A 26,534-nucleotide genomic window follows, 5' to 3' on the forward strand; every position below is an offset into this window, starting at 1 on the left:
GCTTACTTGGGTTTCTCTTACCTTGGACGTGGGGTATCTCTTCACGGCTGCTCCTTACCTTGGTCGAGGGGTGTCTCCTCACAGCCTCCCCGCCTGACCTTGAACGTGGAGTAGCTCCTCTAGGCCCTCTTATGCCTGCGCAGGCACTGCTTCTGGACGTGTAGTTGCTCTTGGATGTGGGCTTGTTATTATACAAGCAGGAGTGTGCTGCACATCTTTCATATGCTTCTGTGTACATGTAGCATAAGATTCTTTAGGGTAAAAGTCTAGATACGGAGTTGCGGGCTGACAGGTTTTAAATACCTTTAATGATAATACTAGATAATGCCATATTGGCCTAAGTTTTGCTCCAAGAGACAAATATCAGTTTATTGTGAATGTTCACCACCAGCAGTTCAACTTCACTGAAAAAGCTTCTCAGTGACATATGTACTTTAGGCAAAGAATATTGAACCCAGAAGAGTTTCAGTGGGTTGAAGTCTGTAAGAATCAGTCTATGGAAAGCAGTAGCATTTCTGTACACCAGCGATAGCCAATTAGGAAATGTAATAATATTTAGAATGGCAACAAAACAGTGTGGTACTTAGCAATAAATGTTCTCAAGTAGAGGTATTTTTAAAAAGATTATTGAAGATCATAAAGTAATATTTAAAATGGGGAGATAGCTGCTAATTTTAAGTGCTGGTAAAAATCTGGGGAAATAAAAGTGTTTGCCACTGTTCTTATTAGAATGAATTAGGGACTTCCTGGTGGCCCATTGGCTAAGACTCCACACTCCCAATGCAGGGGGCCCAGATTTATTCTGTGAGGAGGGCATGGCAACCCACTCAGGTATTCTTGTCTGGACAATCCATACAGGCAGAGGAGCCTTTTGGCCAGGAATGCATGCGGTCACAAAGAGTCAGACACCACTGAGCAACTGAGCATAGCACAGCAAGGAACTAGGTCCCACATGCTGCAGTGAAGATGATGAAGATCCCACATGGCACAACTTAGACCCAGTACAGCCAAATAAATAAATAAATATTTTTAAAAATTAGCATGAAGTAGTATCAAAACTTAGGCCAATCTGGCATTATCTAGTATTATCATTAAAGGTATTTAAAACCTGTCAGCCCGCAACTCAGTATCTAGACATTTACCCTAAACAATCTTATGCTGCATGTACAAAGAAGCACATGAAAGATGTTCAGCACACTCCTGCTTGTTATTATGTAAATCAGGAAAAATCTAAATATCCATTGATAAGGAAAATAAATTGTGATACATTCATATAATCTGATACAAGAAATGAGTGAAATAGGTCTTACATGTGGAAACATTGATAAATTTCAGATGAAGTGAAGAAAATAAATGCTGTTATCATTTATGTAAAGATGTAAAACATAAAAAAATCTATGAATACACAAATAGAAATTTTAAAATTTTAAATACACTGATATGACATGTGCTAATTTCAGCAAGACAAGGCTCAAAGCTTTCCCTTCTGGCCTCTTACTACATCCTCCTCCTTTCCTAGTGTCTTCCCCTCCCAAAATCTGCTTCATCTCTCATATCCTAGCCTGCCCCTTGTTCTTTCAGAAGTATATTACTTAACTTGGGATCTTGTTGGATTTTACTTGATGTTTTGTTGACTATAGTTGCATCCACATTCCTCAGAGAAAGTGGTCTGCAATTTTCTTTTTTAGTGGTATCTTTGTCTGGTTTTGATGTCAGGGTGATGGTGGCTTCATAGAATAAATTTGGAAGTGTTTACTCCTCTTCAACTTTTTGGAACAGTTTGAGAAGGATAAATTCTTTATTGTAAATTTGGTAGGATTTCTCAATGAGGCTGTCCAATTCTGAACTCTTGTTTGGAGAGAGGTTTTTGTTTGTTTGTTTGTTTGTTTGTTGTTGTTTTTGTCTTTTTTTAAATACAGATTCTATTCTTCTTCTAGTGATGATCTGTTCAAGTTAACTATTTCTTCTTGACTCAGTTTTGACAAGCTGTATGTTTCAAAAACTTGTCCATTTCTGCAATTTTTTAGTATAAAACTGTTCAAACTGGAAAAGGAAATGACAACCCACTCCAGTATTCTTGCCTGGAGAATTCCATAGACACAGTAACCTGGTGGGCTACAGTCCATGGAGCTGCAAACAGTCAGACATGACTGAGTGACTAACAGTTTCACAACTGTTCATAGTATTCTCTTATGACTTTTTGTTGAGCATTTTTTGTATCTGTGTTCATCAGTGATATTTGCCTGTAACTTTCTTTTTGTGGTATCTTTACCTGGTTTTGGTATTGGGGTGATTGTGGGGCTGGGGTGGGGGAATTTTAACTGCAGGAAATGAGGTAGCCATGCCACTGCGTAGGATCTGGGCTGCCTCTGTGGTAGACTTCTTCTGGGACCTGTCCACTCCAGATCTAGTGCTAAGCTGTGGTGTGGAGTGAGCAGAGCTCATGCATTCTTGCTGGAAAACCAGTCACTGAATACTCCTGCCCAGAGCCTCTCTGCCCAGATTTAGCACTCGGCCACTGTGTGTTCCTGTGGCACTAGCTGGTGCATGCATTGACAACGGTCATCTCAGCTCTACCCAGATCACACCCCAGGTGCCCTCGTCTGGCTCTGCACAAGTAGACTGAATTGTTGCCTTGTTCTTGCATCAGGCTGTAGTGTGGAATTGAGTGGAGCTGGGGCATTCACCCCTTCAGATTGGGAAGTGCAGCAAAGTGGCAGCCACCATTGCAAACCTCTCTCTGCACTAACTGTTAGCAAGCCAATGCTCCTCACCAGTAGAGTCAAGGTTTCCACAGCTCATCTATGTTAGCAGATTTTCCAGCAGGCAAGGGGGCTTCTATCCTCCATGCAGGACCCCAGAACTGAGATGCACAGAGTGAATCAATCTGCTTTGTCCCACAAAGTAGGACACTTGAGAGCCACAAGTGTGGCCCTTCTCTTTCTTCCAGATCTCTCCAAGGGATCAGGTTCTGACCTGATGTCTTTTTTTCCCCACTCTATCTGATCATGTGGAGGTCTTTCTTACAGTTTTGGTTGTATAAGAGATCTTCTGCTGATTTCCCATTAGTTTTCTTGTGAGACTTGTTCTGCATGTAGATATATTTTTGATGAGTTTGTGGTGAGCTCCATGTCTACCTGCTCCACCACTTTGATCCCATTTCAGATATTTAACTTATCAGTTTTTTGGGGGTGGATGGGGCATTCATGTATACTTTTTTTTTTCTATTGTCTGATTTTCTAGTTTTCAACTATTCTAGAGTTCCTAGAATAAATAGTAGCTGATCTTATGCTAGGAAAAAACAAAAAACTTGCTCTCTTTAACTTAATAGTCATTAAGCTTTTAGGGATACATACAGTCTTGCCTGGAATCTCATGGACAGAGGAGCCTGGGAGGCTGTAGTCCATGGGCTCACAAAGAGTTGGACACTACTGAGTGACTGAACATAGCTGAAACACATAAGGGAAAATATTCGTATTTTTAACTTCTAGGTTGTGGGTAATGGATAGTTATCATATGGACTTTTCTAATGCTTTGAAGTAATTCTAGATTTAAAGTTTCTCTAATTGAAGGGAAAAAAGAATTTCCTAATTTAAAAAGATATAAAAGCAATTTTTAGCTTAATACAATATCAGCTACTGTAATGTCTACACATAAGATTTTGTTATATCCTTGTCTAGATAATGATATTTCTGAACACCATCCTAATTATATTTAAAAATATGAAAGCAATGCAACTCAAGACACAAAAATATTTACTAATTTTATGTATTATTAAAATGTTTAAAATGTCTCTCCTGGTAAGTTACAAGAGACAAGCTAATTTCAGATATATGACAAGTCAATTAAATTTAAATGCTCTTCTGACTCTTGGCATTTATTTTAAGTACTACATGCTAAAATTTGACTCTTTTGAAGTTTAGTATCATATTTTCTATTCAAAGTGAATTGAGTTGCAGGCTCTGATAAATAATGTAATGGACCTTGATCTAGGTAGAAACGTGCTTTTATTTTTATCGAAGTCATAATAGACAAATAGTGAAGTAAAAGACTGGAAATTAAAATCTATATTTTTATCTTGTTTTGCTTTTTTTTTTTTGACTGCACTTTTCGTTACTAGCACAAAAAGTGATGTGATCTGGCCTTGATTTACCTCTCCAGAATATTCTTGAGCTTCAGCCTCTGTCTTCTAGCCTTGCTTAAATTTCTTGAGTCACCAAGCTCTTTTTAACTCTGGAATTTTACAGATTCTATTCAGACTGCTTGGAAAACCTCACTCTGACCTTTTCCCTTTGCTTACCTAGGCAGTTTTCAAGGCTCAGTTCCATTTCTCATTAAACTATCCATTATCCCCCAGTGAAAATTATTCTTCAGCCATAGTCGCTTGTCATCTTTTTCCTTGATTATCTTTTCACAATTTGCAATCCATTTAACATCTATTATACCTCTGCAATGACATAAATTCTATGTATTTCTTCATCATTAAAATATAAGATAACACAGTGGCTCATACATGAAAAAGAAGGAAAGGAGAAAACTAAAAAGAGGTGTGAAGCTTTGACAGTTGCTTAAACTGATTCATATTTCTTAATCCATAAAGTGATATTGAGTCTTTCTTGCCTAATTCTCTATAGTTGTAATTGTAACATTGAAACCCTGTACAAAATACAAAGTATAAAGATAAATGCCTGCTGGTTTATCTCTTGTTTATATATTTTTATAAGTCGAGATAAGTTTCCATTCTTTTCCCCAATGGAATTTTTAAAGTGTATGCTAGTATTTTTCTTGGTCTGGATTTCCCACCTCTTTTCCATGTACAGGAATGTTCTTGTTAGGTTCAAACCCAGGGCATTTTTACAAAAGGCATTCAATTTATATATTTGATCCCAAATCTAAGTTAGAAATGTAAAATTTTTAGCATAAAAAGTCTATGCCATAATTTGTCTTCTGTGACAATTACAGTTCAAAACTATTATGTTAATTGTTTTTTTATATTGAAAGTTAAGGTTGTAAAAAATTGAGAACTAATTTTCATTGATTTTTGTCTCTTTGTCTAACCCACCAAGTATTATTTAGCCTTAGAACAGTGTATTTAAAGAGTAAACACTCAACAAATACTGCTAATTATCTTATTATCCTTCTTTTGTTAACTTATTTTAATACTAGGATGCATTAGAATGAAGGCCATAACAGAGGGAAAGCTTTAATTGACTACAAACACCCCAACCAACAGTCATGGCTACAAATTTTTCTGAAGAAATTATCACAAAAAAATAACTTCAATGTCACTGGAGATATTCCTGGTGACTTCGTCAGTAGAATTCCCAGTTGGCTAACAATCACAGATAAACATGTACTGTTGAAGTTGTCCCTAATTTGTAAGAAGGTAACTTCATGAGAAAGAATACAGAGAAACTATTATGACTCTATTTCTCTAGAGAGAAACTGTGCTGAGGAAACTATAGCAAAAAGAAAACTGATGTCAACCCAACAGTCTCTAACTCAAGAAAAAAGGATCTAGTTGTATTTTTCTAATTCAACTTTATTTTTACGGAAAAAAGAGTACTAAATAAAAAGGGACAGTTATTACATACTTTTTGTAGGGTAGGTCACAAAATATCTAATTAGATACTCAGCTAAATATGTTCAACAGAAATATGTATGTAAAGCACATATTTCTCCCTAAGGAGATGAAAATTTATTCTTGAAGGGCAAAAATATATCCATTTTATGTATAAGGCAAACATATTCATGTAGTGCATTAACACATACAGTATATCTGTAGAATTAAAATTTCATTGGTGATGATTAGAATAAAATGACTAAGAGGTTCCTTAGGGACAAGGTAATGAAAACTAGATTGAGAATCATGGGTCTGAAGTGAGAGTTTTTATTATCAAAATATGTAAGAGAATTAAAATATATGCTATGTGGATTAATTTTTGACAGTGAAAAAATTGACTATTATTAGTTCCTGTTTAATTTTTGTTAATATAACCAACTAAAATAATGCTTTAGAAATGAAAAAGCTAGAATATTTGCTTTTAGGAAAATAAGATGATATGAGGAAATGTTAGTTTCTAGAGTGAAAGTTTGGAGCACTCTGAAAATTAAGTGTGGAGCATTTTGGAAATTACCTAGTTCATAGGCCTATGTGTAAAAAAAATCACCATTAAACTTGGAAATGAGAAAGAATACTATTGAACTCTAAATAAATAAAATATTAAAATTACTGGATTGATGAGAGCTGTACATTTGAAATGCCAAGAGACTAGATTTGACCCCATTTTGTTTAGATAAACGGTTAAAAAGACTTTTAACATTTTAATTAAATTATATGCTAATAACTCTTTTTAAAGTTGATCAGTATAGAGAGCTAAAAGAGAGAAATCTCATAATGACTCAATTAGTATTTGGGCTAAAAGTCATAGACTCTTACCATCATTATCATGTATTTAGGATCAGTTATTTTCACATCCATGCTTTAGAGACTGAGTTAGATGGTGACACATAAGAAGATAAGGTATTTGTCCTTGAATATCTCAATCATATAAGTGGCAAAAAAAGAACATAAATGATGGTTTTATTGTTTGGACTGATTGACTTAAAAAAAAAAAAAAACCTATGTAGATATTCTTACATCTGTAAACATTCTGATTAAAGAGAACAATGCTGCAGTGGCCCGTTTTAATCTGATGATACAAATCTTAGGATATATTACATTTTTTTCTTTCAAGCTTGTGGCTTTTCTGTCTTATTTTTCCTTCAGTAGGTTGGAAAACTTTGGTCATAAATCTAGTGTCAGATGCAGAGCATGTACTCAATACCCCTCTTAAGACAGTGATTCCCTTGTGCTTTGTATTGTACTTACTGGTCCATGTTCTTACTTCCTTTGCTGTAATTCTCTTGAGGACATTTTTTATATTCTCTTTGGCATTTCATATAATGCCTTGTATGTAGTGTGTCAGCTATGATTTGATGAATGAGTGAGTAATAACAGAGAATAAAGGAACAGTGAGAAGTGATATACAGATCATTTATTAATAATTTAATATTGATAGCAAAGGAAATTAAAATGCTCAAAGAACCTACCCATAAAGCAGATAGTTCATTCTCAAGTTGAAAATGAATTAGGAATACAGTCAGGGGTTGCTTCATGGATGATAGTTTTTGATTACTCCTAAAGAAATTTTGAAAAAGCAATTATGTACCTGGGAACACATAACAAGAATTGAGATCCAAGCTTCGAAGATCACATGTATTAGAAAACTACTAAGAAGTGGATAACCTCTGCCTCTGTGAGGTGTAATAAAAGTCCTGAAGCACTATGCTTCTGTGTTTGAATTGTGCCACTCTAAAGTATATTAAATATCAAACTGTAATGTTCTATAGTAAGCACTGTTTTAAAACTATGTTTAAAACTATCTTTTTAAAGAAAATTCTGGAGTCTTTCAATAAGAAATTACTTAGATATGCAGTCTCTTAAGGGAGATTAGAAAGCTAAAAAGGAAGTAGAATCTGATGTAATAACTAAGTCTATACATATCAGAAAGCAGAGTGCTAGTAAGGAGCTAAAGAGATGTTCTCCCTGATTCATCATTTTCTTAGCAGCATCAAGAGGCTCTTTAACCAGTCCATAAGAACACACATATAAGAATTATTATATCCACCAATGGATCAAATTGCCAACATCCATTGGATCATAGAAAAAGCAAGAGATTTCCAGAAAAGCATTTACCTCTGCTTTATTGACTATGCCTAAGCCTTGACTGTGTGGATCACAACAAACTGTGAAAAATTCTGAAAGAGATGGGAATACCAGACCACCTAACGTGCCTCCTGAGCAATCTATATGCAGGTCAAGAAGCAACAGTTAGAACCAGACATGGAACCACGGACTGGTTCCAAATTGGGAAAGGAGTACGGCAAGGCTGTATATTGTCACCCTGTTTATTTAACTTATATGCATAGTACATCATGCGAAATGCTGGCCTGGATGAAGCACAAGCTGGAATCAAGATTGCCGGGAGAAATATCAATAACCTCAGATATGCAGATGACACCACCCTTATGGCAGAAAGTGAAGAGGAGCCGAAAACCTCTTGATGAAAGTGAAAGAGGAGAGTGAAAAACTTGGCTTAAAGCTCAACATTCAGAAAACTAGGATCATGGCGTCCGGTCCTACCACTTCATGGCAAATAGATGGGGAAACAAAGGCAACAGTGAAAGATTTTATTTTCTTGGGCTCCAAAATCACTGCAGATGGTGACTGCAGCCATGAAATTAAAAGATGCTTGCTCCTTGAAAGAAAAGCTATGACCAGCCTAGACAGCAATATTAAAAAGCAGAGACATTAGTTTGCTGACAAAAGTCCTTCTAGTCAAAGCTATGGTTTTTTCCAGTAGTCATGTATGGATGTGAAAGTTGGACCATAAAGAAAGCTGAATGCTGAAGAATTGATGCTTTTGAACTGTAGTGTTGGACAAGATTTTTGAGAGTCCCTTCTAATGCAAGGAGATCCAACCAGTCCATCCTAAAGGAAATCAGTCCTGAGTATTCATTGGAAGTACTGATGCTGAAGCTGAAACTCCAGTACTTTGGCCATGTGATGCAGAGAACTGACTCACTGGAAAAGATCCTGATGCTGGGAAAGACTGAAGGCACGAGGATAAGGGGACGACAGAGAATGAGATGTTTGGATAGCATCACGGAGTCAGTGGACATGATTTTGAACAAGCTCTGGGAGTTGGTAAAGGACAGGGAAACCTAGCGTGCTGCAGTCCATGGGGTCGCAAAGAGTCTGACATCACTGAGCAACTCAACTGAACTGATAATTACCATATTTAGTATTGACAATATTCAACAGTAGTAGAGGTTGAGAAGAATCAGAACCAAGGACTTTTCTGTTGAGTGATTCTAACTCAATCGATTAGGAACTACACTCAATAAAGAAAAAGTATGGTATAGACTCAGGACTAAAAATGAAGAAGTCTAGAAACTTAAAGTTGTGGTTTCAAGCTGGGGTACTATGCAATAATATATAAGATACATGCAGACTTAGATCTGATAGTTGTTTTCAAGTGAGTTGAAATGAATTGAGTGTAGGATTCAGTGAAGTGAATTAGTGTACAGATTTATAAACTGTAGCAGGATCTAAAGTATTTTGCCTCAAGGTTTGTCACAATAAACAAAGTAAAACTAGCAGTTGGTTAACCTGTTTTTATAGGTATAGATATCCTACTATACTTACCATGTTGTGTTGGTAAAGACCACACTCATTTTGAATGATTCACTAGAAAGATTCGTAACTTTGAAAAGCTGTATAGTCATGGTTTATTAAAGTAAAAAAGGGGATTAGTGGTCCAGTGGTTAAGACTCCACACTTTCAATTCAGAGGGCACAGGTTCAATCCCTGGTTGGGAAACTAAGATCCCAGCTGTGCATAGTGCAGACAGAAAAATTAAAAAGATAAAGTGAGAAGGATACAGGTCAAAATCCTGTGTCCTTTTGTATGCAACAACAGGTGCATAGAAAATCAAGGAGAGACCAAGCACAAACTTCCAGTTATCCTTTCCCAGTAGAATCATACAGAGAGTGGTTAATTCTAACACTGTTTTACAATACAAATGAATTATTATCAACCAGGAAAACTCATTGAAGTCTTAGTGTTCAAGGTTTGTATTGGAGGTCAAATTAAGTAGATATGGAGTACTCATATGACTGACTTCGTCTACTCAGTCTCAACTACCCCTAGGTCAAACTGACAATGGCAAGGACCCCACATGAACAAAACTAGGCATTTACCATAAATCACATCATTAGCATAAAATATCTCATATGACTCCTGGTTTCAGTTATACAAAGACATTCTTATCAGGCAAGATATTCTAAGGGTTTAGTGGTTATGTCCCAGGAGCTGGTCTCAATTTAGAATGTGCAAGGTTTGAATACTCTAAGATCATTAAATTAATCCTTTACTGCGCCTCATGATATTGAAAAGTTTCTTTGTTCTAGTGTCTCATGTTATGGATACTTTACTTACTATTGCCAGGTTAAACACCTCAAGTAGAGTTGTGTTGATTTATCTCCTACTAGAATACTTTTAATGACTTTTCATCAATTCCTATGGGATAAGATCCGATCTTTTAAAGGTTTATTACATGAAGTTAGGGGCCCTGGAACCCAAGCACCAAATTAAGATCCTAGCATAAGGGAAATATTCATTATAGTTTTTTAAAGATTAAATACTGAATGAAACTTCTAAGCTTTGAATTATTTCTTATTCCTATTATTTTTGCTAATGAGGTCTCTCTTCTATCCCCTCCATCGGGATGAATTTTTAAGCCATGCTTGAAGGCTTAGGTCAAATTCCACTCTTGTCATAAAGCCTCCTCAAGCCTTCATAGCAGAAACCAGCCCTTTATCCTCTGTGTTCTTATCATTTATTTCTGATATCTTCTTTTCATGTTCTACCTTGCATTATGTTGATTGTAAATGTACCTTTTTACTCAACTCTAGATGCTGGCTTTTAAAAACAGAGATCTTGACTCATTCATCTTTATAGTACCTAGTCAACCATAATGTGATGCTTTGGTTTATTAAATTGAATATTGCAATTATTTAATCGTTACTTTTCAAGGTCATATTGCTAGGCTAAAATATAACTAACAAAAATGTAACTAACGTTTAAAAGTTTCTAATTGTTAGGCTCAGTATGAATCTCAGAAAAGTGGTATTACAAGCTTTCAAATTAGAGTAAATGAAAGTAAATTAGACCAAGCACATAAGAACACAGTGTACAGAACAGCTGTACTGTGTCCTTAACAGAATAAGCTAAATTATCATTATTGATATGTTTCATCTTTCCTGCCTTTGTCCTCTTCTGAAGATGCTCTCAGGTTCAGGATTTTGGGGATATATTTGCTATCTTAGGTCTGAAATTAGTTTGATTAGTTTTGTTGACATCTATCATCTCAAAATATCTGAAATTTACCTTAGAAATAGCAATAATACTAGCAGGAATATCAGTGCAAAAATTAAATTTGTGTGCATATTGGGAGGGTAAAGTCTGACATGTAAACCACGTCTAGAGACACTCTTTCATTTAGGCTCCTGGCAATGCAGAAATGGTTGGGATGGTAAGGAACACATAGAAATCAAGCCCAAAACTTAATTCAAATATGTTATTCTCTTGGATATCAGAATATCTTTTTGTTTATTTTTATAAATTTCTCTATTTTTCATGCTGTTGTTCTTCTTTTATCTTTCCCCCTATATTCTCACATTTTTATTGCCCTATCTTCTGCCCAATCTTTATTCAAACATGTTTTTATGAAACGTCTACTAGGTGCACAGCACTTCACCAAGAGATTTATTTAAACTTAATAAAGTTTTATTAAGCTAGTAGTCAGTGTTGTACCAGAAACACTTCCATTTTGGGGTATAACAAAGGCAGGTAAGACAGGGTTCTACGTTTGAAGAGATTATGGTATGGCTGGAGCGAATGATCTTAGAAGATATCGAAGTACTTTTCTGTGGTTATTATGGAAGAATGACAGAAGGCTATGGGAACACATTTGAGAAAGAAGTTAGTTTTCTAAGGAAAAGGAAAATTTCAGAATTGAAGTAGTAAGAGAATTCAAGGAAGAGGGAAAATGTGGGGCAAACTCATACATGGGGACTACTATGAATCTATCTCCTGAAAAGCAGGGAACTTTCATATAGAAGACATTAGTCAAGATTAACCATTCTTTAACTGAGAGATTATAGCCTTCCCAGTCTTTTGTCATGTAGTCAACTTTCTCCAGCTTGAGTTCCATGTATAAACAAATAATTTTTCACTATCCTGGGTCTAGGATTAATGAAGCCAATCCAGAGAGTAGTCACCAAATGAGAATAATTTTTTCCCCATAGTGGTACTCTATGATTAACTGACTATACCGTGTTAAAGGAAACACTGTGAAAATTAACTAGGGAAAACTTTCTTTCCTACTGTATCTCATCATGGAAATAGTGTGACTGTTTGCCCAGTTTCTCTACCTGTCTCATTCTTAGGCTTGCTTCAAGAATTTGTATTTTTCATATGTGGTGTGAAAAATATTTTACCATCTGTATAATATCAATGTTCCATTCTACATCTATGTATCAGCTTAATATCTTTTATTTTATCATGTATCATGTGTTCTAAGGGGAAGCAGTTCAACAACATAGATGGTTAAACATTGAACCAAATGTCTAAGTTATTGCTGGATTTATCATGACAATTACTCCACTCTGGACAAAGGTGAAGATCAAATTGTAACTTGGTGAAGTAGATTAGAGTACTGTTTGATAATAAGCATTATTTCCTATTTTAGTGTGGTTAGGACAGCATATAGTTAATAAGAAGTTTTTGAGATTTTAAAAAATATGATTATACATTAAATAAAGTTGACAGGTAACATGAAGAATATATAGCTTATATTTTTCTTAAGCAGCAATAGGGACAATGTTCTATTTTGAAAGGCACCTGTGTTAATAACCTACTTCTCTGTTTATAGGAAAATGTTGAAGGAGGAGACTGTAGTCGCTGCAAATTTGGGTTCTTCAATTTGCAAGAGGATAATCACAAAGGTTGTGATGAGTGCTTCTGTTCAGGAGTTTCAAACAGATGTCAAAGCTCCTACTGGACCTATGGCAACGTAAGCAATAAATAGCCTTTGAATTCTGTGTGCTGCTCTACGGGGCTTCTTGCTATTGTCCTTCTGTAAGAAATTAACTTTTTTTTCTTGTAGTGTTTCTACTTAAACTTATCTTGGAGAAGTGATGGAATTTTCTTTCAAATACTAGCTGTGTCTCTTTGACCAAAGCCTTTAAGGTTTTGTACCAGTGTGTAAACTGGAACCTCTTGTAATAAGTCAACAGTAGCCTTTTCAGTGTCCATGATTAGTATGTGAAGCAATGATGGAATTCATGCTACTTTTGCCTCAAGGGCAGACAGTTCAACAGAGAATACATCTGATTGTGATAGGAAGGATTATGAATTGCATTCACCAGTAGTTTTGGTATACACATTCAGAGAAACTGCTTTAACAGCTATGTACATAATACCTATTACCCACCATTCTTTAGTTGTGATTTGGTGTTACCATAGCTCTTTCTTTGTTAAAAGAAGAAACTAAATTTGAATAATATCTTCCTTCTTAATTGATTTGAAAAAGTTCAAGTTATTATATGTCTAGTGGTGGTGACAGTGGTTTAGTCCAACTTTTGTTACTCCATGGACTGTTGCCTGCCAGGGTCCTCTGTCCATGGGAAGAATGGTGGAGTGGGCTGCCATTTCATTCTCCAGAGGATCTTCCCAACCAGGGATTAAACCTAGGTCTCCTGCATTGCAGGCGGATTCTTTACCACTGAACCACCAGGGAAGCCCTGATATATTCTCCCTCTACCATAAACATAAACATGTTTCCCTCCTACCTCCTTTGCCTATCATACACTCATTGATTTTTCATCCCTTCACAGACAGCAGTTTGCCTTGTTATGAAACAGGACCTTCAGGGAATTTCAAATAGTGTGCGTGGCAGCACTTAGTAGTGCAAAATACAAGGAAACAGGCTGGAGAAAGGAAGAGAAACCTACAGAGGGAATGAGAAACTAGATATACATGGTTGAGTTTACTAAGAAGTTGAGCTCTTATCCTTGGAGAGTAAGTAACTGAAGGATTGTAGCAGGGGGTGTTGTGATTAGAGTTAGACTTTACAAACATCATTCTTTTAATAAAACTGAATTCCAAACACTACTGCCTTTCAGCTTTAATCAGCTAACTAATCCTTTATACAGCTATGAAAATTTTCTCTACTTGTGTTGCTCTTAAGTCTGAAATATTATGAGTAGTTTCTGATTGTACTCTTCATACCTAAATGAACCTGTGCATACTTTATCAAGTGTTGCTTGTGGAACAGATTTTGTAGAACCAATGGGAAATGAACAGCTAGTCTAACTTCACCCTCCAGACTGTTCCATTAATGTACAAAAGTTTTATGATTAGCAGAGGCGCAGAAGTAGCATTCAGCCTTGTACTTCAGAAACTAGGTTCACTGATATTTGCATTTCAGGAGTTTTTCTGGAAAGAACTTTCTCTGAATCTCACTGGGCTGTCCTAGGAGGTCTGATGAATGATGTTGGAAAGGGAAGAGTAGTAGTATGTATCTTGCTGCTTTTCTGTCCAATAAACTTTCACTGAATCCCTCTCTTTGACAAAGTCAGTCCCAGCAGTTCCACAGCTTTAGAAGATACAGAATCAAATGACCTCTGCATGAAGAAATTTAAAAAATATTTCATCCATATGTGATCACCATTACCATTCTGCTACCCATTACGCACAACACCAAGCAGTTCACACATGACTAGTGGGTCCCTGGTAGCTGCAAACCTCTGTATCCAGTGTTATGTCCTGACTAGGTAGGATGGTTTAAATTTAGAATTGTAGCTGTGTGCCACACAGAGCTGGAGAATAAACATGTCAAAGCAAGTCATCTTTCCCTAATTCCTCCTTAAATGTTCCTTCCTTTTCTGGGCAAAGGAGCAAGACTAGGGGTTCTTATAGCACTTCTGACCCCATGGGAAGGAATACCAACAGTATTGCGAGCTGGTGTTTTCAACTATCCTGGAGCCTCAAGTTGAAATTAAATATATGAAAAGGAAGGAACTAGTAAATGAAAATCTACCTTTCATATCTTATGTCTTTTCCTCCTTTTCTTTTCAAATGTATATATAATACCTTTTGAAATAATTGTTTCCATAAGAAACAGGAAAGCACTAGTGGAGTGAAAAATTCGACATTCAAACTTCAACTATTTGATAATTTATACAAAATTATGTGTGATTTTAAATGACTTTTTAAGAAAGTAGTATTTAAAATCATAATTTTAAAAAATCACACTGGATTAATAAAAACAGATTACACTATAATATCATCCAAATTCCTAGAAACATCAAGAAAAAAAATAATGGTGAGAATGTATGAGACATTTAATGATATACACAGCTTTTATATTTTCCTAAATGTTCATAGTTTTTGTGTTTTTAATTTTCAAACTATGAACGCTACAGAAATAGGAAAGAGAAGTGTCTGGGTTCTTTTCCTAAGTGACGATGATTGTGTGTTTTCTTTAAGATAAAAGACATGAGTGGCTGGTATCTGACTGACATTTCCGGCCATATTCGAGTGAGCCCCCAGCTGGATGACTTAGACCCACCTCAGCAGATCAGTGTCAGCAGCGTGGAGGTCCGCCGAGCCCTGCCCCAGAGCTACTACTGGAGTGCACCAGCACCTTACCTGGGAAACAAGGTGAGGCCATACAGTGCTAGCTTCTTGCTACATTGCTTCAGCTGATCAATAAGGAGAATGGGTTTTATATAGTCTTTCTTTAAAGGAAGATGAGATCAAATATATACTGATTGGATTGCTGGAACCAACTAAATCAGATTAAGCTGGACTTTTCCACCCTGCCCCATGGGTGGTTGCATCCCCACATCACAGTTCTGTATAGTTGCTATCCTGTGTCAACATTTTGAAAGGACAAATAAAGCAATGAAGCCTTTAGACTTTTTGGTTTTGTTTTTTTGCAAAACAGATTGTAGATATTGGAAGAAATGGTGTCATGTTTACTTGAAATAGCTGTTTTTCTAGGATTGTCTGTGGTGGAATACTTCCTGAAGTCTTTCTCATCTGTTTCTATTTCATTTCAAAACTGGTATTCAAGAGAGCTACTTTCTCTACCTTGTCGGAATGTTAATTGGAAATGAAATTTATTACATAACTAATTTAATACTTGCCATGAAACTTATAATAAACACCATATTTCCTGGAGCTCAGGAAGAGAACTACCATAAAAGAGCCAGGTTGAAAGCACATGTTTGTTTTCAAGCCCACTGACACACATAAACACACATACACAGATAAACAAATATAGCACTTTCAGAGATGAAGGTGCTTCTTTCTCCCCCCCTGTTGTGAATTAACTCTAATTGCTTGGCTTTTATCATTTTATTTTATTTTGCTTAACAATTCATTGGAAACAAAATTTGATATTGAAATTCTAAATGAGAATACTTTGATCTGTGGAACGTAATACCTTTTCAGCTCATAATTAAATGACCTGATCACACCAGAAATTGTGACCGTCCCAGAAAAATCCTTTAGCAAATTGATGCTATTTAAGACTAGTTTTCATCTATAAGAATATAGCTTACTTTGGAAAAAATCTTCATGGGTAAATAAAAATATTTTAATAATTAGTGGTGTGTGAGCATTAAGACAGAAAATCTTGCTAGTTCATATGAATAGAAACTAGTGGTTTTATGTGATTGAAAACATTATAATTTTTGGCCTGTTTCTTATTTTTACAGGCCTCTAAATACCATTATGAAAAATGTGTAGATGAGTAAAACACATTTTTCAATGAATATGTATTTTTAAAGAGACTATGTTGCATAAAATTTTCCAGCTGTAATAAAAATCTAGTTAAACTGTTACTTCAAAGCCCTTTCCAACAAGAGGTCATTCTATCCTATTTTATTTAGGAATTCCTGAATACCTGACAAGAATAAAATAGCACATACAACTCGAATGTCTATAGCTTAAAATTGCCAAAATACAAAACAAACAAAAAAACCAGAAGCTGCCTTTTTTTTCCAACTGCTCTGAGGAATTTAGAGAAGAACCATGGATCAAAATTGGATGAGCTTCAGAGGTCTTACTTTCCTTACCACAGTGAAGTTTACTTATAGGTAGTTTTTAAAAAATAGAATATTTGCCATATTTTCCATCATTTCTTCTTTGCCCATATGCTTTTTCTTTCTGTTGGCTGAAAATCAAACTGACGGAAGGCAAGCAAATGGGACATGAAATAGCATCAGAGCAAAGCATTTGGACATCCTGTTCATAGTGTTGGTTCCCAAAGATAACTTTCCTTATCCTGTCTGGACTGTTCCTTGTAACCACCCACAATGAAGTGCTTCATATCCTGCACAGATCGTGTTCACATCAAAAAGCTGTGTTTGCCTGTGCTTCGGTTTCCACTCAGTGAACAAAGTACTGGTAACAGGGTGTGCAAATTGTTTGAATATGGAAGACATTTTTTAATGTAATGTGGAAGCCCATGGTGGTTTACTGTCAGACATCTCAGCATGAATGAAACAATTTGCTTTAATAACTGAACCATATAAATTTTTGATACTACAATAATACTGCAAGCTCTCACAAATTACCACAGTACATCCTAACTGTCATGTCAAATCACGTAAATTACAGTCATGATGACATGCTTAGCTTGGTTGATATAATATCTTGCTAAAGAAATGGAAATTTGTAGGGCCTTATTTGTAAATCTAGTAAAGTCACTTTTCTAAATAGTTGAGGCTAAATTCTTTCCCAGTAATTGCTGTTGGAATCAGAGCCATTGCCAAAATCTGACAGAAATAGTATGTCAAGAAACTAGTCTATCTGCTTAGATACTGAATTTGATTTGCATTCATGACCAGAAAGCTCTGGACATATAATCCTTCTTTTGCCTTTTTAGTATTAATTTCTAAGTTGAAAAAAGTATTTATGAGATGCTATTAGCTTTTCCTAAATATTTGTATAACTGATTTTCAAACATTTTCTAGGTTCCTCAGTGATAAATTCACTTATAACAGATGGGAGATGTGTTGTATGTATTTTATTTTAATGAGGGTGCCACATACCTGTCTTCCTGTGTTTTGGTAACCTAACCCCAAATAATAAAACTGCTCTCACTTGAGATACACTTTGCTAACATAGAAACCTGCCTGGTCATAATTAAATTGAAGAGCACTAGCCAGTTTAGCAAAGGAATACTTTTCATATTAAGAAACATTTTTGTTGACTACAGTCCCTCTTTGGAATAATGAGGAATACATAGGTGGATATAGTTGTGTATGTAGATAGTAGATGAGGCCTGGAAAAGTTAGCCTATTTTTATACTACTCATTTAAAAAATTTCCATAATCTTGTTGTCTATGGCAAGTTTGTGTGCTGAACCCACAGTGAGGCCAAACAAGTTGAAACATCGGAGTTTCGAGCTGAAAAGGGCCGAGCAAAGAGAATGAGGCAGCCCACGATGCTCAAAAGACCCAAACTCCTCAAAGCACTTTTAGAGGCAAAGTGATGGGGGTGAGGGGGGGATATGTCACATGGTATGTGATCAGCTTGTGCACAGTTCCCTGATTGGTTGATGGTGAGATAACAGGGCAGTGTTACAGGGGTTAACATTATCAGCCCTCAGGTTTCAGTAGGGGGCTATGTGCTCATGGTCATCAAGTAGTTAGCTTCTTTGATTTGATGAAGGTTTTAGCATCTCTAAAACCGCTCAAGGAATGTGCATTAGTTTACTGTTCTCTGGGTGCTTTAGGGAGGAACTAAGTATTCTCTGGCTGTCATATGTAAGGTTTATTGTTTCAATTCTTACCAGTTCTCCTGGACCAACTGCTATTTTTGTCACTACATGTTCAATTCCTTCAAGCATTAATTTATTTGTTGTTGTTGTTGTCCTGGACTTTATTATTAATTCTTGAGCCAGGCTTTTATGACTCAGGAGGCCTGGGAGACTACAGGTTTTCTAGGAATAAAAGACCAGCAGATGACATGGGGAATGACTCTGTCCTGAGAAGGTCCCATGGAGCTCCACTGGGTTACAACCTCAACTATGAGTTAATCCCTCAACAGCAACCTGGAAAATGTTTTTTTCCCATATATGTGTGAGCATTCAGCACAGTGTTCACAGTCGAGTGTTAATTCCCTGCCCCTTCCATTGTAGACATTCAAAGAAAATTAAGTCAGGCTCCCCCAGGGCTCTACTTGGCAGCATCTTATTTTCTCCAAATACTTGACAGAGGTTAATGCTTGGTTTTAGGGCATTCATGTAAGCATGGAACCAGGCATGAATGTAAAGTGCTAGAGCACAGAGTCCTGCTGACTTGCTACAGGCCACAGCTATTGAGAAACAGTTTGGGTATTTCAGAGTTGGAATAATTTACTGCTTTAGTAAACTAAGTGCTATTGGAACATTGAAATAGTTATTTCTTTTCGGTTACCCTAGTAATCTGAAATAGATAGTGCAGCCTCCAAAACCAGTTCTCTTCCTATTTGTAAAGAGCCCTGAGAATCTGACTTGGCCTATTGACTGTTCCCCCATTACCAGTAAGGTTTGCAAATCTGTCTCTGAGTGCTATTAAATTAATCTTATGTGATTTGGTCTTTATAAAACAATGCTTATTTTCTACAACATGTATACTATCTTTTTCTGTTTCTAGTTTAGAGGAGCTTTTTAAATTGTTTCATTGTAGTTTCCAGGAATACCTATAGTTTAGCATAAGCTGCATCTTATGAACAGCTGACAAAAGAGCATCTCGTTTTAAAAGTAATCTCTGGTATTTCTTTGCTGTGCTTGCTTGACTTACAGTTCTACCTCTAACATCCCTAATTAAAGCTGTGGCTTTTAAGGAGATTGATATTTGAAATTTATATGACAGGGTAGTTCTTGTCAAATGAAAGGAACTTCACAAATATTTTGTGATCAATGCTACATTTTTAACAACAACAATAGAATAGTTTTGATTAGATTTCTCAGAAATGACTCGAGTTGAGATTTAAGTTAGAATTGAAAGATGATTTCCATAATAGTTAAAAAATTAAAACCTCACTAATAAGCATGAGTTGCTCTCCTTTTAGCAACATAATTTATATTTCTGACTTCTTTGCTCTATATTCCTCAGAATTATTCAAAGTATAGGTCAGACTCTCTCCCTCATCCTTAATGTCCTCCAAATTAAGTCTCAGATTAAGTGGATTAATTAAGAATGTATTATATATGTGGAGAATGGTATGGCTATAGAGGTAAATAAGATAAACAAACTGTGACTGAATTTTTATTCCATAAATCAGATCATATAAAAATGATTTGGCAATAGAATAATACCAGAAGAATATCTGTTGTCAAGAACAAACCAAATATATTGTTAGGGGCAAATATTTATAAAAAATAAACAAACAAAAATCATAAGAACTCATTTATTACATGTAGTTCTGATAATGTCTACTCTGCAAAGTTAACCCAACTATGAGGACTCACAGTAAAGTTTCTAGAATAGTAAAAATTCATAAAACTGACTGAAGGGGAAAATGTTAAAAATCATATGAACATTGAAACAATTGAATCAGTAGCCAAAAAATTATTCCTATAAGGAAAACAATGGTTTTATTTATTTCTGTTTAATTTGTTAAATCAAATTTTGAACCTTAAAAACTTTTTTCAATCTTACATAGCTTTACAGAGAACAAAATGAACTGCAGCATGCCAGGTTTCCCTGTTCACCATCTCTCTGAGTTAGCTCAAACTCATGTCCACCGAGTTGGTGATGCCATCCAGTCATCTCATCCTCTATTGCCCTGTTTTCCTCCTACCCTCAATCTTTCCCAGCCTCAGAGTCTTTTCCAATGAGTTGCCTCTTTGTATCAGGTGGCAAAATATTGGAGCTTCAGCTTTAGCATCAGTCCTTCCAATGAATATTCAGGGTTGATTTCCTTTAGAGTTGACTGGTTTGATTTCTTTGCAGTCCAAGGGACTCTTGAGTCTTCTCCAGCACCACAGTTCAAAAGCATCAATTCTTTGGCACTCAGCCTGATTTGTGGTCCAACTCTTACATCCATGCATGACTATTGGAAAAACCATAGTTTTGACTCTACAGACATTTGTTGGCAAAGTGATGTCTCTGCTTTTCAACACACTGTCTAGGTTTGTCATAGCTTTTCTTCCAAGGAGCAAGCATCTTTTAATTTCATGGCTGCAGTCATCATCTGCAGTGATTTTGGAGCCCGAGAAAATAAAATCTGACACTGTTTCCACTTTTCCCCCAACTATTTGGCATGAAGTGATAGGACTGGATGCCACAATCTTCGTTTTTTAAATATTGAATTTTAAGCCAGCTTTTCCACTCTCTTCTTTCACCTTCATCAAGAGGCTCTTTGGTCTCTCTTCACTTTCTGTCATTAGAGTGGAATCATTGGGATATCTGAGGTTGTTGACAAATCTTCCTGCAATCTTGATTCCAGCTTGTGATTCATCCAGCCTGGTATTTCACATGATGTAATTTGCACATAAATTAAGTAAGCAGGGTGACAATATACAGCCTTGTCTTACTCCTTTCACAATTTTGAACCAGTCCATTGTCCCATGTCCAATTCAAACTGTTGCTTCTTGACCTGCATACAGGTTTCTCAGAAGACAGGTAAGGTGATTTGGTATTCCCATCTCTTGAAGAATTTTCCACAGTTTGTTGTGATCCACACAGTCAAAGGCTTTAGCATTGTTAGTGAGGCAGAAGTTGATATTTTTCTGGAATTCTCTTGCATTTTCTATGATCCAGTGGGTGTTTGCAATTTGATCTCTGGTTCCTCTCCCTTTTCTAAATCCAGCTTGAACATCTGGAAGTTCTCAGTTCATGTACTGTTGAAGCCTAGCTTGAAGGATTTTGAACATTACCTTGCTAACATATGAAATGAGCACAATTGTGCAGTAGTTTGAACATTCTTTGCCATTTTTCTTCTTTGGGATTGGAATGAAAACTGATCTTTTCTAGTCCTTTGGTCACTGCTGAGTTTTCCAAATTTGCTGGCATATTGAATGCTACACTTTAACAGTGTCATATCTTTTAGGATTTGAAATAGTTCAGCTGGAATTCCATGACCTCCACTAGGTTTGTTCATAGTAATGTTTCCTATGGCCCACTTAACTTCACACTCCAGGATGTCTGGCTCTTGGTGAGTGACCACACCATTGTGGTTACCAGGTCATTAAGACCTTTTTTGTATAGTTCTCCTGTGTATTCTTGCCACCTCTTCTTAAACTGCTGTAGAAGGCCAGAGAGAGGGAGTCAGGCTATATACAACTTTGCAACAAAGAGGGCAGGCCGTCAGAACATCAAAGATTATTGTTAAATAAAGAAAACCAGATATTAAGCTAAGAAACTTAGCATTCTTCTATGGGAATTTGCAAGCCTCTGGGCTCACTGAATTCTTTCCTTTCATATGTACTGCAGGTATCTGGGACCACTTGCTGTTTCTTGATTGTTTACATCCTTAATTCCTTGTTCACCGTGAGGCATGGCAGAGGATAGTTGCTTCTTGCATTCCTCTGAGCTCCTTTGCAATCATTGCAGGGGTGGCAGCATTTGCTGGGTCACAGGTATTGTATTCCCTTTTGGGAGCCCTCATTCACATTTGGAGGCCTCAAATCACTGATGGCTATGACATTTCTTGCCCACTGGTATGTCAGGAAATATTTCATTTTACAAGTCAACCTTGTTTATTTACATCAGCAAAAACCAATTAAAACAGCACTTTAAAAATAAGTCCTGGGCTTTCCTGGTAGTCCAGTGGTTAAGGATCCATCTCACAATGTAGGAGACACTGGTTTCATCCCCGGTCCAGGAAGATCCCACATTCTGCAGGGCAGCTAAGCCCCTGAATCACAACTATTGAGTCCACGTGCAGCGACTACTAAAGCTGGTTACCCTAGAGCCCAGTGCTACACAGCAAAACAAGCCACAACAGTGAGAAGCCTGAGCACCACAACCAGAAAGAAGCCCCTGCTTTCTGCAAGTGGAGAAGGCCCGCTCACAGTAAGGAAGACCCAGTGCAGCTAAAAATAAATAAAAATTTAAAGATAAGTCCTTTACAATAGCAACAAGTAACAAAATACTAAGGGTAGAATCTATATAGAAAAGCAAAGAGCTTTTCAATTAATAAAAGGAAATCCTAAAGAAAGAAAGAGATGGGGTTTTAATCAAAACTTACCTGATAAAAAGACTTAGGACTCATTTTTTAAAAAAGTAATAATGATTGAGACAAAGTGCTATTGGTGTGAAAAAAGATTAGAAATGATCAGTGGAGTTGAAAAAATAGCCCAGAAATATCCCATGCATATATGGATACTTGATTATTAAGAAAATAGAAATTGCAGATCAAAGACAATAGAATGGACCATATAGTAAATGCTGTTGGTACCACTGAGTATCTAAAAAGAAAAAAAATGACCATACCTGCATCTCTACCTCATATTATACATAGAAGTAAACTCTAGTTGAAACAAAGGCTACAGGTTTCAAAAATCATACTATAAAGCGTGGAATTTTTACTTCTGGCCATGATTGAACAAATCTTTCTTAGACAACAAGATAATTTGAGAAAAAATGTGAAACAAGTTTTTAGACACTTTACAGCAGATATTGTAGAACTTTGATCCCTGAGAGAAAAAAAAAAGAACCAGATGAATTGAGGTTTAACAGCTGTTAAGGTTGTTGCCTGGGTGTTGTTTCAAGGTAAAGTGCATTGAGAAAGTGGAAAGTGAAAGTGAAGTAGCTCAGTCGTGTCTGACTCTTTGCAACCCCATGGACTGTAGCCTACCAGGCTCCTCCCCCCATGGGATTCTCCAGGCAAGAATACTGGAGTGGGTTGCCATTTCCTTCTCCAGGGGATCTTCCCAACCCAGGGATCACACCTGGGTCTTCCGCATTGCAGGCAGGCGCTTTAACCTCTGAGACTATCATAGCCAGAGAGTGTTTTATGTGCTGAGTTTTCATATTTAATCCACTGTTTATATAGTGTTTGATTGTTGATGGTAGTGGGAGAAGCACAAGATGGTGGGAATGGATGGGACACAGATATGTATAAAGGAAGAGGGCCTTCTGTAAGCCAAGGAGAGAGGCCTGGAGCAGCTCCTTCTCTCATAGTCCTCTGAGAAGACCAGTCCTACTGACATCTTGATTATAGACTAACAAAGGAATATATTGGGCATCCCAGGTGGTGCTAGTGGTAAAGAACCTGCCTGCCAATGCAGGAAACATAAGAACTTGGGTTCAATCCCAGAGTAGGGAAGATCAGCTGGAGGAGGGCATGGCAACCGACTCCAGTATTCTTGCCTGGAGAATTCCATGGACAGAGGAGCCTGGTGGGTTACAGTTCATAAAGTCACAAAGAGTTGGACATGACTGAAGCAACTTAGCATGCATGCAAAGGAATACTTTATTTCTTCCTTTAATTTTCTATGCATGTCTGTGTCCCATCCTTCCCCATCATTCTACTCTTGACTCAAAGCTATTATTTATGCAAGGGAAACTGGGCAGTTATTTCAGTGTTTTGATCCTTATGCTTTTCACAGATCTGATTCAAATGCTGCATCTCTTCCTTATTATTTCTGTAATCTTGAACACATCCCATTATTTAGTTGATACTTACTTTCAATATCTGCAAACTGAGAATTCTAGCACCTCCTCAGAGTTGTGCAAAGCCCTCAAAAATGCCTTTAGCACATAGAAGCTGTTCAATAAATGCCAGTTGCTTTGAGAACTTCTGTAGTTGTATGGTGCAGCAGTTTATATGAGAGGTAGATCTTTATATCAATAAAGCACATTTGTTAGAGAACACTTTGTCCCTTGCTTATTATTTCTATCTGATTGAACATCTGGTGGTGGTAAAGACAAGATAGCATTAAAAATAAAAAACGGACAATCACAGAGAGTTAACTTTAGAAAGTAAGTCAATTATGTGACTCTTAAACAGCAGTTTGTGAAAATGTGAAAAAATTAAGTCAGTTATCTAGCTTTTGGAGAAACCTGCAGAGTGTTTTGTACTTTACCTTGAAGATACCAAAATAAAGCAAATGAGCATCGTGTCACATCTTTCTAAGCAAATGATGTGATAAGTAACTATTTCTGCCTTGCTAAGTTGCTTCAGTCGTGTCCGACTCTGTGTGACCCCGTGCGTGCCTACCAGGCTCCTCCGTCCATGGGATTTTCCAGGCAAGAGTACTGGAGTGGAGTATTTAAAGGGATTTAAGATTTCTGCCCATCAATAACTGATTAGGGAAGTAAATTTTATCATTATTAAAAGCAGCATCAATACCTTGCAGTTATAGTGTAGCAAGTTAAGGGCATTAAAGTAGACCCAACTCAATATGACTGTTGTTTAGTGTGCTAAGTCGTATACTAGTCTTTTGCAGCCCCATGGACAGCTCCTCTGTCCATAGGATTTCCAGCTGGAATGGGTTGCAGTTTCTTTCTCCAGGGGATCTTCCTGACCCAGGGATCAAACCCATGTCCCCTGTATTGGCAAGCAGATTCTTTACCACTCAGTCACCAGGGAAGCCCCAATATAATTTATATCCTTATAAAAAAGGAAAACTTGGAGAGAGATACTCATACAAGGAGAATGCCATGTGAACATGAAGATAGCCATCTGCAAGCCAGAGAGAGAGATCTGAAACAGATCATTTTCCCACAGCCTTCAGGAGGAGCCAACTCTGCTCCTTTGGTTTTGGACTTGTATCCTTTAGAGCTGTGAGACAGTGAATTTCTGAGACATATAGGTTATGGTTTTGTTGTGATAGCCTTAGTAAACAAATCAAGTAAAATATCAATTATTTTAAAAATTCAAAGATTTTCATTTTGTTTTAATTTGTTGCAAACAAAAGCCTAATCTCATAGCTAAAGAAATTATAGAAGTTGATAACAAAGACCAACAGTTAAACAAAGAAATGGGCAACGCATATGAATGCACAGTTCATAGAAACGGAATACAAATAGCTCTTAGGTATAAAATACAATGTACAACCTGACTCATAATACAACTATACTGAGAAACTGTCATTTACCTTAGAAGAGGCAACAAAATGGTAAAATGGATAGCATGCTATTTTAAGAATTATTTATTTATTTTTGGCTGTGCTGGGTCCTCATTACTGCACAGGCTTCCTCTAGTTGGGGCAAGAGCAGCTACTCCCTAGTTGCAGTGTGCAGGCTCCTCATTGCCTTGGCTTCTCTTGTTGCAGCAAATAGACTCTAGGGCACGTGGGTTCAGTAGTTGAAATTCCCAGGCTCTAGAGCACAGGCTTAACAATTGAGGTGTGTGGGCTTAGCTGCTTCGTGAACCTGTGTGTCTCGTACACTGGCAGGCAGATTCTTGACTGTTAAGCCACCAGGAAAGCCTGGATAGTATGCTATTACTGAGATTTTAAAAGGACAAAGATCCTTATAATATTGGTAGTGGGGATATGTATTAATGCAATCTAAAAAAACTAACTTAGAAATTTTTACCAAAGTTACAAATGCAAATGTGTTCATATATTTCTCTTCTGCAAATTTTTCCTATAGGGAGATATAAAGTGTGAAATGCAAAGTTATTCATTCACAAATGTTTATGATAAACACAAAATTGTTACTGATAGGCTGATTAAATGCATTTTGGTACAAACACTATAATAATGTGCAATGATCTGAGGTATATGGTTAAGTAGTTAAACCTAGAAATAGAACAGTGTATATGACCACCATTTGTGTAAAAAAAAAAATAGTGGAAAAAAAGAATCTGCATGTAATTATAAGGGCCTAGCTGTTTAAAGTCATAGCCAGCATTTGATTGGAGGTGAACTTGTCTCAGAGACTGTCTGTTGCCCCATTCAAGAACATAATATTGT

General features: G+C 36.6%; 1 protein-coding gene across 3 annotated transcripts in view; it reads left to right on the top strand.

The window, feature by feature from the left end:
• LAMA2 (laminin subunit alpha 2) overlaps window positions 1–26,534 on the top strand; it is a 681,429-nt gene that overhangs the window by 288,469 nt on the left and 366,426 nt on the right. For all 3 annotated transcript variants that reach the window (XM_069598353.1, XM_069598354.1, XM_069598356.1), the window contains exons 11-12: window positions 12,540–12,680; window positions 15,158–15,331. In XM_069598353.1, the coding sequence (XP_069454454.1) occupies window positions 12,540–12,680; window positions 15,158–15,331 (315 nt within the window). The remainder of the gene's footprint in view (window positions 1–12,539; window positions 12,681–15,157; window positions 15,332–26,534) is intronic.

The sequence above is a fragment of the Ovis canadensis genome, chromosome 8, assembly GCF_042477335.2.
Source record: "Ovis canadensis isolate MfBH-ARS-UI-01 breed Bighorn chromosome 8, ARS-UI_OviCan_v2, whole genome shotgun sequence".
NCBI classification, from domain to species: Eukaryota; Metazoa; Chordata; class Mammalia; order Artiodactyla; family Bovidae; genus Ovis; species Ovis canadensis.